Here is a 13,515-nt window from a genome sequence, read left to right as displayed (position 1 = left end):
GGTAAAATTTATTGAAAAGTTAGCAAACACCGCATTGGTCACTTGAACAATTCATGAAAGAATATTGAAGGAAGAGAGATTCCACATATAAATATACTATCTTGGACATCTTCTATGATTTTGAGCCCCATTAATTATTTGCAAACTTGAGAAAAATTCTTGAAGTTGGACAAGGAAGACAACTTAATGAGTTACGTTTGGGTATATTTGCATAGAAGTTATATTGTTATGGATCCTCCAACATGTGGTGCTTGTTTAGAACCTTTTGCTAGCCAACACTCTGTACTAAGTAGAGATACTACTTGTGCATCCAAAAACCTTTAAACCCAGTTTCTTGCCATGAGAGTCCACTGTATCTACCTATATGTGGTATTTACCTGCCGTTCCAAGTAAATTTGCATGTGCCAAACTCTAAACCTTCAAATAATATTCTGTTTTGTATGCCCGAATCGCTCATGTAGTGACTAGGGGCTGTCGGTATCTTCCATGCTAGGTGGGTTATTCTCACGATATGTGTTGATTCACTATCATTCACGAGAAAGTGACTGGTATTTGGGATGCCCAGTTCCATGCTCAAAAATCAAATCAAAATATAATGAAACAAAAATACCACAAGATTGTTGTTTGTATGGATGTTACCCATGGATTCGACTCGCCGTGGAGTGTGATTGATTGGTGGAGGGGGAGTAAAAACTTCACCATTCTGTTTGGGAACCGCCTATAATGTATCTAGCATGGAAGATACCGAGATCTCTCGGTTGTTATGTTGATAATGAAAGCATACCGCTCAAAATTATTATTCATCTTTGTTTTCAAAGCTCGAGCTCTAGCACATATGCAAATCACTGCTTCCCTCTACGAAGGGCCAATCTATTTACTTTCATGTTATTTACTATTGTTGTTGAGTTAACTTCTTATTCTAACCTCAAAGTATTAGTTGGAAAGCATCATAAGGTGGGGAAAGATCCAAACATATATATCCATACAAATATATCTGATCATGAATTATTATTGTTCACAATTATCTATATGATAAATAAGTTGGGAGGCGAAACTTTAAGCCCCTATCTTTCTCTGTGTTTGTTGGATGCTATTTGTTCTAAAACTATGCTTTGAGTGTCAAAAATCATGGAAGACTATATGATAGTTGAGTATGTGAAAATTTCTAGATCAAACCTCTTGCATAGACCCTTCCTGAAAATAAGATGAATTGCAATTATTTGGTGACTGAAAGCATAGTTTGTTAGTTTTCAAGAAACTTTATGGTCTACACTTTAACACGTGAATAGCTTGTTACTTCATCATGACAAATTTTATGAGATGAACTACTGTTTATGATATATAATGATGCTAGAAAAAGTGTTTGGAACTATCATTGATCAAATTTATGCACTATGCTAGCATTCACACTTCATAAATTATTTCTTTTATCATTTACCTACTCGAGGACGAGCAGGAATTAAGCTTGGGAATGCTGATACGTCTCCAACGCATCTATAATTTGTGAAGTATTCATGCCATCTTTACAATAATTATATATGCTTTTGGTATGATTTTATTAGAACTGACCCGGACTCATGTTGTTGTCAGCAGAGCTACCATGGTGTTGTTTTTGTGTAGAAATTAAAGTTCTCGGAATGGGTTGAAAATTTACAAAGAATATTTTGGGCGAATATGAAAAATAATGGAGCAAAAAGATACCGGAGAGGAGTCCCGAGGCAACCACAAGCCACCAGGGCGCGACCCCCCTAGGGCGCGACTCCCCTAGGGCGCGACCCCTGGCTTGTGGGCCCCTCGAGCACTCCCATGATGTGATTCCAACGCCAAATATTCTTATAAATACAGAAACTCCCGAAAAACCTAGATCGGGAGTTCCGCCGCCGCAAGCCTCCAGAGCCACGAAAAACCAATCTTGGCCCTCTCTGGCACCCTGCCGGAGGGGGGCACCATCACCGGAGACCATGGAGGAGGAAGACAGAGGGGCCATCATCACCATGGAGGCCAAGTACCAGAGGGAGAACCTCTACCCACCTTGGGGGGAAGGCCATGGAGGAGGAGGCACAAGGGGGAGACCCTCTCCCCCTCTCCCGGTGGTGCCGGAGTGCCACCAAGGGAACCATCATCGCGGTGATCGTCTTCATCAACATCACCTTCTTCATCACCATCCTCATCTTCTTTTAGCGTTCCACTCTCCCGCACCCCGCTGTAATCCCCTACTTGAAGATGGTGCTTTATGCCACATATTATGATCCAATGATATGTTACCATCCTATGATGTTTTGAGTAGATTCCCTTTGTCTTATGGGTTGATTGATGATCTAGATTGTTTGAGTTGCATGCTTTATTATTGGTGTTGTCCTATGGTGCTCTCTGTGTTGTGCAAGCATGAGGGATTCCCGTTGTAGGGTGTTGAATTACGTTCATGATTCGCTTATAGTGGTTGCTTGAGTGACAGAAGCATAAACCCGAATAAGTGGCTTGTTGCGTATGGGATAAAGGGGATGCTTTAATGCTATGGTTGGGTTTTACCTTAATGATCTTTAGTAGTTGCAGATGCTTGCTAGAGTTCCAATCATAAGTGCATATGATCCAAGTAGAGAAAGTATGTTAGCTTATGCCTCCCCTCATATAAAATTGCAATAATGATTACCGATCTTGTTAACAATTGCCTAGGACAATTCCGCACACCGACCCATCATTATTCCACACTCGCTATTTGTAATATATTCTAACTTTATGATAACATCACCTATTTTTATATTTTAGTTCTCCGATGTCATGCAAAGCTATTCTCTTCATACCCACAACATAGTTTTATTTCTCGTTCCTAGTTGGAAGCAAACGTTCGGCGTACGTAGAGTTGTATCAGTGGAAGATAGGACTTGAGAGAATATTGCACTTACCTTTAACTCCTTGTGGGTTCGACACTCCCTACTTATCACTTCCACCTTTGGAAATTGCTATGATGATTCCTTGAACTTGGGGATTATCACCACGCCCGGGGATGGTCGCGTGAGTCGCGGGGATGCCCGGGGCGAGCAGCTCACTGACGGAGGCGGGCGGTGGTGCTGGCGCCACATGGGGTCATGGCTTGGTCTCGGGGGAGAGATCCCTGGGTTGCCAAGCAGGCTAGAAACACCGTGGGGTCCTCCTGGAGGTGGGAGTTGAGGCGCGGAAGGGTTGGCCCACTCGAATTCGAGCGGGGCCGAACAAAAGCAATGGCGGCCATTGGAGGGGGAGGAGGGAGTAGGATCAAGAGAGCTCGATCTGGAGAGTGCTTAGGAGGGAGGGGAGTGAACTAGAGGTGTTAGGGCGCTCGGGGAAAGCCAAATGGAGAGGGGGCGACGGGGTGAAGCTTGGGTGCGCCTCGGATGCGCTTTGGCGCGACGAGCACACGCGTAGGATCCATCTTGGAGTCTTTATCGCGTCGCGGAGAGGCGCAAGTGGTCTAGTGGATTCCTTTGGCGCGCGCTGGTGCTCTATCGAGGTCGTACGTGGGCTACCCGACGAGGTTCTGTGGCAGAGCGCCATTACTGCCTGCCACCAGCGTGGTCACCACGCAACACTTGTCGAGAACCACCTTTGGCCAGGCCAAGGTGTCTAGCATGCAAGGCATGCACGCCAGAGAGCACTGGTGCAATTTGGACCCGACTGGAGCAGGTTAGGATTGGTTTTATCACTGGTTAAAGTTGGAGCAGCAAACTTGGGGCTAGCAAAAAGGGTTTTTTACTTCGGGGAGGGGGGTCTTTGGATGAAACCATGTCTAGTAGCTCTGGCTATGCAAGAACTACAATACTATCAATTTTTATCTCACGGAGAGGAGTGTAGCTAGTACTTGTAGTTCAAGGCCACACTTTTGCCAAAAATCAAGTTTAAGAAGGGTTGCTCATATCTTCCACATGTGCATGCCATATCTTTGCTTGAAATAGTGCATTAGCATACTAGAGGTGCTCGTTGTGGGGGCATTGGCTTGAACAGAATTATTGGGAGAGAGTAAAAGAGGGGCTCCCATGGCAAAAAAAGGAGAGGTAAAGAGAGGGAGTCACCCCAATAATTGACCAGGGGCCATGGCAAAGTTACTGGAGGTAAAATAGGGTTAGAAAATACTGTGGCAGAAATTTGAGCTCAAGGAGAATAGTAGAAGGGGCCAAAGCAACAGATTTGGCAAGTGAATAGAAGGAGTTTGATGGGTGCTAGGGCTAGCAAATGGAGTCCACTTGCATTGAAACTTAACAAGATCACATGATATGTGAAGGCGCTCCATGGCCGCGATAAAGGCGGCATGTGGGGTCCAAGAGCATGAGGGAGGGGGCGTGGGGGTGGGCATGGAGGAGGAGCTGCAGCTGAGGAAGCAGAGGCCTGACATGGGCGTGGTGAAGGAGCGAAGGAGGCAGAGGCGGGACATGGGCGTGGTGAAGGAGCGACAGAGATCGAAGGTGGGAACTCGGGATAGGAGCGGGATAGGGAGGAGCAACGGAGGGCGAGGCGGATGTGGATACGACGGATGTGGCATCGGCGTTGAGTTCGTACGCCGTGGGCAGTTCGTAGGAAGGCGAAGGTTTGTGCAGTCGAACAACTGAAGACCCGGTCGGGCTGCATCTTACAACCACGGAAAGATAGCTCTCTCTCTCTCTCTCTCTCTCCACCGTCCAATAGGAACCGCTTCGCTCTTCTCTTCCAGCAGGGAAAGAGGCGACCCGTTTTCTGTCGCTTGCTCCAGCGGCTCACCTCCCGTGATGACCTTTGGTCGTCAGCCGGAGGGGGTCGCCTGACCGTTGGTACGACAATGCAACAACAGTAGTCTAAGACTAGTTTGCTTAGGGTTTCAGCCGTTCATGGTTTCTTCTCTAGCGATGGCAATGACGGCAGGAAATAAATTATCTCTGGATGCTTCTCTGATGCAACATCATCTATTCTTGGTGTCAGATTTGGTTGGTTCTGTGTTCAAGCAAGGTTGGCGCAGCGGCGGCGACTACTTTATGGAGGCTATGTATGCTTCGATTCTGCCATCGTGACGGCGTCTGTTCCAACACCGTGGTCGGAATCGATGACCTTATTCTTGATGCAGTGGGGTTGTTGTTGATGTCTCCCTCAAGCATGATGACAACAACATCATCTGAAAGATTGCTGGTTCTGCACATGATGGGTGGTTGCTAGATGGCGGCTTCGGGTCTCCTCTTCGACGATGTCGTTTGAGGACAGCGGAGTCGTGGACCGAAGAGCGTGGGGATGATCCCCGGTCGACGAGCCACAAGGTCTCGGGTCGCGTAGCGATCGACCCGTTTCATCGACTCACAACGCAGCTTTGTCTGCTATGGCGTTTCTTTGGTTCTAGGCAAGTTGGTGTGTCCCCTTTGTCCGTCAAAGCTTCGGCCAAGATGGCGTACGGCGGCGACGGTTGGTTGTTTTGCATTTAGGTCTCCCAGATTTGTAGTTTTATTTGTCGTGGAGTCCTTTCTGCAAGGTGTTGTGTCAGAGATTTTTTGGTTGTCTCTAGATCATGCCTACGTGTGGGTTTGTAATCCAATGTTTGAATAAATGAAACGTAGTTTATCTAAAAAAACGGTCACGCAGTTTTTGATGCCCTTCATTCTTTTTCTCTTGATGAGGCCTTTTCTTTTGCCTCTTTTTCCTTTGCCTATGCCCACAGGTCACTGGCTCAGTGTTTTATTTTCATTTTTCTTATCCTTTTCCCTTCATCTTCTTTGAACACACCGTCAATGTTAGCTTCCCCTGTCCCACCACCCTCCTAACTTATCGTCGGACATCACTGGGTTGCTTGGGGAGGATGGACGACATAGGAATACAACTAAGAGCATCTCCAGCCGTTTGACCTCACAGGGGCATTTTTTGCCGCTTGGGGGGTTGCCGGCGAAAATTTTGGCCTGGGGCGGGCAAAATTTTCCATTCGTCCCCCATCCGAGCCGGTCACATGAGAACAGAGGTGGAGAGAAAGATGAGAGGTTCCTTTTTTGCATGCACATGGTGGGCCTAATAAAAAAAGGGAGGAGAGAGAGAAGAGGGACTGACCGGTGGGGTTTGTGCATGTAAAAATAGTGTCAGGCGCCCCCAAGCGCCCCTCGAGGGGTTGGGTTTGGCATGGGGTCGCCGGGCCTAGTTTTGGCAAAATCCGACACAAAACTACGTCCTGGGGCGCCACTCGGACGATTTTTCGTCACCGGCACTAAAAAGGCGCTTGGGAAGGCGTCCTCGGGGCGCGGCTGGATATGCTCTAAGACCACCCAGCTTTGGGATAACTGAAATTGGGTGGAGCAGAACTCTGCGTCGAAAAGCGAGGGCCGGGAGGTCGGACGTGGACGACATCATGGAGGTGTGCAGGGAGGTTGGAGAGTGCTAGGGGATCCTGGAGCTGGATGACGAGGTGGTAGTTGATGAGCTAGCATACCGAGGTGCGTGGCCAAGGATCAGCTAAAAACGATGGGTCCCTAGGAGGTGGAGGAGGAAGGGGCAAGAACACGAGGAGGTACAGCAATGCCAAAAAGAGCAAACCCGATCGACATCAGTCGTGGGCGTGAGAGGGCGACAAAGGTGTTAGGCATGATGGGAAATCCCGCTGCCAAATGTTGGATGGGTGCTATGACAAAGAGCCCCCATTACTATGGCCATGTGTTGCTATTTTAGGATTGTAGTAGGGGTTCCTGCGGAAATTCATTTTGGCTCTAGGAAGCACATGCTCATACATGCCAAAAATGGAATTTAGAAATGTAAAACAAAAATAAAAAAAATAGATGTGTTCATTGTCACATCCAAATGATACATGCAAATTTTCAAAGGAAATCTTTAAGTATGTTGACCTATGCAAAAGAAGAAAAAAAAAACAAGTTGAACGTCAAATGTTACACTTAATTTTGATTTTTAACCGACGAGGCACTGCTACCACATATGGCATGAAAATTGTCAACCACACTTGCTACACTAATATGAACATTTTCAAAAAGAAAATAGAATTTATAATTTTTATTTCGATTGTACTGTTCATTAGGGAGTATATGCTCCGCAGAGCCAAAAATCCGCGTCTCGTTCCTGTTGGAAATGTATCTTCTTATACCCTAAAAAATATTTGTAGGCAGTGTTTAGAGACATGCTAGAGTTGATCTAAGGATCACTTTAAGTTTGTATAAAAATTACTTCATTGCACGATATGGAACAAATAATTTTTTTTTATCCACAGAAATTTCCTAAAAATGTAGTGCAAAATTCTGTAAGATACAATCCAATATTCAAACAACCCGCATGAAAGGATTCCCTATGAAAATCATTTAAATGAAAGATTTCAAGATACAACCATCATCTCAAAAAGAAAAGAAAAGAAAACATACAGCTACGGATTGGGGTCCCTGTGATTAGAGCCAAAATAGCATCTTCACTAATTCACATCTTATACAGCTTGAGGATTCATTTGACAACATGGAAAAATGGACTTGCTAGACAATTGCCATCTTATTTGACACAAGTTACATGTTGCTTTTGCTTATCTATTCCCTTTAGATGTATATACATGCACCGTAACATTGCGGATACTCATACTACAGAAACATGCTCGATCAACCAGAAAACATAGCATTGCTCCAATTCCTTCAAGTTAAGGACAAAACAACCTGACAGATACACAGGAGCAGGTACCCTCTTTCGCGTCAAAGTCTCAACGGAAATGGGTTTCCTCCTGTGCTATCCTCTTTCGCGTCAAAGTCTCAACGGAAATGGGTTTCCTCCTGTGCTTGCCTGGACGAGGTTGTGGTTGATCGTCACATCCGCGAAAACAACCTGCAAAGGAATGATGGAAAGCTGTGACCATCCTAGCAAAGGATAGATGTTCCTTATAGCAAAGGCCTGGGGGCGGTTCTTTTGTGTTTACGTCGACATACACGTGAGCACATTTCTCATGATTGTCCCTTGCATGCTAATGCTATGCTTGTATGAAAACAGAGAATCCACATGTGCAGGGTCTACTCCGCTCCTGAACTGCCTTAATATGCTTGTCGAAATTGGATTCATCAAATTCAAAATTTTGAAAATGAAAAACAGAGCAGTCTTGCAATTTATTGCAGGCAGAAATAAATCCATGAAAAAGAGTAAAACATATGGGATTGCAAATCACACCTTTGAAAATGAGCACTTGCAATCCTCAATGTGGCATTTAATTCTCAGTGACAAAAGAGAAATTGAAAACGGGCAAAAACAGTTTTTGCCCGTTCCATTAATTAAGAAGAAGATTGATGCCTGGGTAATCACGGAAAAGCGGGCGATAACCGATACAACAAGGGCCAAGCCCACTTTCAAACATGGATACTCACAGGTCCAAGCCCACTCTCGCCGGCGGCAGGCCAAACGTCACAACAGGCGCCAAACAGACAAACACACACCAACGGAGGCCCCGTTCAGCCAACACGCCGGCATACACCCTCGCCAGACAGAAGACGGTGTGACTGCTATGGGAGGAGCAGACCCGGGACTCTAACGCAAAGGTGAAAAGGCATGCACTCACAGGAACCTCAGTGACAAATGAACCTTCATGCATTCACCGATGAAGTTTGAAGTTCTTCTTTAGCTGCTTAGTGCAACAAACATCACACTGAATGATGAATGCTTAGCTAGGTATGCATACAAACTGGAATCACTAAATGCTTAGCTAGTGCAACTGAACCCAGGTTTATCAAATTTTCAGTGACATACAAAACTAAAGCTAGTTTCAGAGCCTTTTATGGCATCCACGTGATGCTATTCATCCAAGAACCAAGATTGAGCAAAATATAAGAATGGTTCGCCTTCAACTATTTAAATAGCGCTAGGTAGAAAGAAGCTGAGATCTAAACAAGAGGAAGAGGAGCAAGAAGGATGTGTATGGTGGAGGAACTCAAAGTTGTCCATCCTGTGTAAGTCTGTGCATGCTGGGGCGTACCTGAAGTGGAGCAGTAAGTGCGGCACATCAATGCAAGGTTGACAGCGACACCTCCTACCCTTGTGCATGCAATTTACATCTGAAATAGCACGGCGGGCAGTGGAGGATCAATAAATGAACAACAAGGTAACGGTTACAGCTTGGATTTTTGGAAACCTTAATGTTGCTGGGCAGTACGGAGAACAGAGAGTTCCAGAATTGGAGAGGAATGTACACCACAGTGTACGAGAGCAAGAAGTTTTCATCAAGCAAATGCTCTGATTCCTTCTCTGTCCCCCGAAGTAGTGTTAATGTCCTCCAAACTGAAGCGAAAGCTCATACCGGTGAATTCTTGGCCATATCTTTATGTACATCATGAGGAAGAATAGTTGAATCTTCAATGAAATAAAGCAGAAAGATATCATACTTGAAATAATTCTCACCTGTATGTGACAGGCTCCACCAGTGCAACTGACAGCAGCTTAGAGTATAGGAGAGTCCAGCATGAGCTCTTATATTTACCGGTAATAGGACATAACATGAGCGGCCTTAAACATCAGTTAGTCCAGGACCTTTTTGCCAAGAAAAATAAACAAAATTCTGAAAACAGAAGTAAAACCACCCTTTGCATAGATAGCAGATCACTGACAATGACATTGCTAGCAATGCATTCATATGAAGGAAGGTGACTGCTTTAGAGAGTTTACAAAATCTCAGGTGGCTGGTACAAATCATACTAGAAAAGATTGTATCATTGGTGCTTCTAGTGGAAGATTATATATGTATACAACCTACCCCAATCGCCATCAGAAGCCAATATCCATAAAGTTGCAGCCCGTCGTGTTAGACTAGGTCATTTGGTCTACCATTCCTTGCCAATGCAAGATTGAACGATCCATACACATTTCTGATCTTGAGACACCACAAAATGAACTCCATGAAATAGTGAAGGTCTAACTTCTACCAGTGGGCAGTTTGAGAATTTCTTACACCGCCAGGAGGTTTTATGCAAGCAAAAACTCAATTATGCCTTCTGACTTGAGCTCATACGCAAGCAAAAACTCAACTATGCTTTCCAAGGAGTTGGTCTCATATGCAACGTATCGATTAGTCAACCAAATCCATCAAAAAAATTATACTTTGCAGGGAGCAATTTCATATCCTCATGATATTTCCCTTTCCTTGAAAACAGAGACAGCATCAGTGAAGTAGTTGAAGCTTCAAGTAAGATCCTCTTCCCATCAACTTTAGACAAATAATTTCCGGCCTTGGCAATCTCACCTTTTTCCAACAACATTCTGATGATACGATTCAACAGACGGGAACCGGGGACTATACCACTTTTCTCCATTGATGAAAACATATTGTTAGCGTCTTCCACTGCTCCATCTTTTAGAAGATTTATTATCATTACTCCGTAAGTAGACTCATTGGGCAGCAACCCACTGGCTGATATTGTAGCGAACAACTCCTTAGCTTCTTCTTTTCTTTGAACCTTGTACATTGCATTAATCATGGTATCGAGTATTGTAATACTGAACTTTACATTCATTGTTCCTAATTTCTGGAACAGGACAATCGCTTCGTCTGCACAATTATTTCTACAAAGACCTCCAAGTATTATACCGTATGTGGAAACGGTCACTGTTGTTCCACTTTCGATCATCTCATGGAACTTTTTCCTTGCAGCAACAGTTCTGCCAGCACGAAACAACCCAGCCAACATGATGCCATATGTAACAGTGTTAGGTTTAACTCCCTTACGCTGCATTTCCCTAAACAGAGTCAAACCATCATTGATCCTTCCATTTTTAAAATAGCCATCAAGAAGTGTACTGTAAGCAACAATATCAGGCTCAACACCAACTACTTCCATGGCATCAAGTATTTTAAATGCTTTATCCATTTTGCCGACTAAGCAATATCCGTCAATCAGTGAATTAAATATAATGACATCAGGCCTCTCACCTATGTCTGTAACCAAGTCAAAGATATCATGTGCATCCATAACCCTTCCATCTTTGCACAGACTGTTTATTACTGAATTGAAGAACACAATGTCAGGACGAGGAATACCTTTGTTTATCATTTCAGAAACCAGTTCCTTGGCTTTAACCAAACCACCGTGCATACAAAAGCCCTGAATTATGGATCTATAAACAGCTGTGTTCGGTTGAATTCCCCTGGCAACCATCTGATTAAATTTCTCCATGGCATCGGTCAACCTACCCATTCTAGAAAATGCTGATATCACAGTTGAATATGTGACTACATTTGGACTCACACCTTGTTGCTGCATTTCTGTAAATATGAGCATTGCATCATCCACCATTCCGCGTTTAGCATAGGCATGGATTAATATGGTGAAAACACGGCAGTCGGCTGCAATACCATTGCTTTTCATTGAATTAAAGAGACCAATCATATCAGCAAACCATCCTTCACTGGCATACCCATGAAGCAAAGTACAATATGAGACGATATCCGGTTTGTGGCCCTTGGCTGTCATGGAATCAAAAAATTCTGCAGCTTCTTTGCTTCTTCCATGCTTGCAAAGGGAGGCCATTAACGAGTTGCAAGTAACAATATCTGGTATAAGACCCCGTTTTTTCATTTCTCTGAACATTTTAGCAGCCTCTTTCAACCGCCCTAACGTGGCATATCCATGGATCATGCAACTATATGTCACTGTATCGGGTTGAGCACCATCCGTAGTCATCTGCCGAAGGACTAGCTCTGCCTTGTCCATTGCTCTGGCCTTGCACAACGCGTCAATAATCAAGTTATACGTCACCACATCAGGCTTAACACCTTGCCGTGTCATTTCATGGAATAGACTGCATGCCTTCCCTGTTTCGCCCTCGTTAAAAAAGCCATGGATGACCGTGCTATACGCCACCACATCAGGGGAGCAGGCACCTCCTTGTTTCGCCATCATCTGGAACAGGTCGAGCGCCCGCTGGCTCATGCTATTGTCGCATAAGGCCTTCAGAATAATGGAGTATGAGAAGGAATCAAGCACACAGCCGAGCTCGGACATCCTATGAAGCAGCACGTTGACAGCCTCTTCCGTACGATCGGCGTAGCAGAGGCACTTGAGGAGGGTGTTGGCGGTGATTTGGTGTATCTTCAAGCCCGCCCTGAGGATACAGCCGAATAAGGCAAGCCCTAGGTCCGGGCGACGCGCGCGGCAGCAGCAGTCCATCAGGATGCTGTAGGTGCAAAAGGTGGGCACCGCCACCTGCGTGCCCGCTTCTTCTCTGCACACGCGGTTGAAGAGAGCAAGGGCGAGGGCGGGGCCATCTGTGATGCACGCGGAAGAGGATGTAGCACGGGCGAGAGCGGCAAGGAAGCCGTTCAGGGAGCGCTCGGGGACCGGGGTGGCCTGACGAAACAATTCGTCGAACATGTGGTGTGCGTCATCTCGACTGAGCGTGCCTGCGCGCACACGCTCTGTGGCCGCGGCAAAGGCGTCGCGGGGAGACCAGGAAGGTGAGGGCGGCGAGGTGGAGGAGAGGAGCCGGCGGTGGAGGCGGACGCGGGACATCGGCGTGGTGGAGCAGTGGCGGAGGTGGAGGCCGGACTTTGGCTGGATGTAGGAGGAGCGGCGGAAGCAGGGGCGTTGAATCGGCGAGGTAAAGGAGGATGGGCAGAGGAAGCAGGACGAGCGGCGGCAGAGGCGGATGCGCGACATCGTCGGCGGCAACGGCCGTCGAGTTGGTACGCGGTGGAGAGAGCTTTCGATTTGGATTTTGGAGTCGCAAATGGTGAACCGTGTTTTGCTGGTTTGAGTGAGCCGAGTATTGTTTGTGAATTTGACTCTAGAGTTCACTTTGGTCATTGTATTAACGAAAACGCAACTTACTATCACCGGGCTCGTTGAACCGAATCACTGTACGATAACCCATACCGTTTTGGCTCGTATCACGTCCACGTGGACGAATTTGACCAAAAGAACGCTTTGACTTGTGAGCTGGTCATGACACGCCGAGGGGTTCTTGTCACCCGATTCCCCTCTCGTTCCCCTCGTCCGCAACCGATTCCTCTCTCGTCTCCCTCGTCCGTCGTCGAAATCGCTCGAATCCTCTGCTCCATCATACTGCTCCCCTTACCTCTCGTCAATTTCCAGCGAGAAATTGGTTGCGGCCGCCATGTCCGGCGCGGGTAGCTCATCGGGGGTTGCCGCGGAGAAATCGGTTGCTGATGGTTGGCTCCCTTTGATCCAGTGCCCTGATTGCAAGATCCACAAGATTTGGCAGTTTGAGTCCAATACTGAAAACCATCCCGGGTGGATCTTGTATAAGTGTGTGAATCATAAGGTTAGTAGTTGATTGCATGTTGTTGTTAACTCTGCTTCCCTTTTCATTTCATTTTCAGATTTGTTTTCGGTTTTGTCAAATAGGTAGGGGAGAACCCTTGCAACTTTTCGCACTGGGAATATAGTTACATTGATTATGTGAAGTTGCATGGACATCTGAGTTGTGAATCTCTAGATAGTGAAGTAGTAGAGAGGAAGATAAAGAAGAACAAGGTATGAATGGAACCTGAAAATATGCTGAAGATGACAATGTTGTTGAAATCACTTCGAGAAGATGTTGCAGACTTGGTTGTTGTAA

The 13,515-nt window shown here is 45.7% G+C and overlaps 1 protein-coding gene and 1 long non-coding RNA gene across 2 annotated transcripts; both read right to left on the bottom strand.

Annotated features, from left to right (window-relative positions):
* Positions 1–7,364: 7,364 nt before the first annotated feature.
* LOC123401645 lies at positions 7,365–9,069 on the bottom strand. Its single transcript, XR_006611141.1, has 2 exons — positions 8,921–9,069; positions 7,365–7,785 (listed from the first exon to the last, which is right to left on the bottom strand). It is a non-coding gene; the product is annotated as an uncharacterized LOC123401645 (long non-coding RNA).
* A 439-nt stretch (positions 9,070–9,508) lies between these two features.
* On the bottom strand, positions 9,509–12,716 carry LOC123401069 (protein Rf1, mitochondrial-like). The gene has a single exon (XM_045094817.1). The coding sequence runs from the start codon at positions 12,591–12,593 to the stop codon at positions 10,011–10,013; it is 2,583 nt and encodes an 860-aa protein (XP_044950752.1). The 5' UTR covers positions 12,594–12,716; the 3' UTR covers positions 9,509–10,010.
* Between the last annotated feature and the right edge of the window lie 799 nt (positions 12,717–13,515).

This window comes from Hordeum vulgare, chromosome 1H (assembly GCF_904849725.1).
Source record: "Hordeum vulgare subsp. vulgare chromosome 1H, MorexV3_pseudomolecules_assembly, whole genome shotgun sequence".
NCBI classification, from domain to species: Eukaryota; Viridiplantae; Streptophyta; class Magnoliopsida; order Poales; family Poaceae; genus Hordeum; species Hordeum vulgare.
The sequence above is the reverse complement of the archived record's forward strand: the minus strand, read 5'-3'. Positions and strand labels throughout refer to the sequence as shown.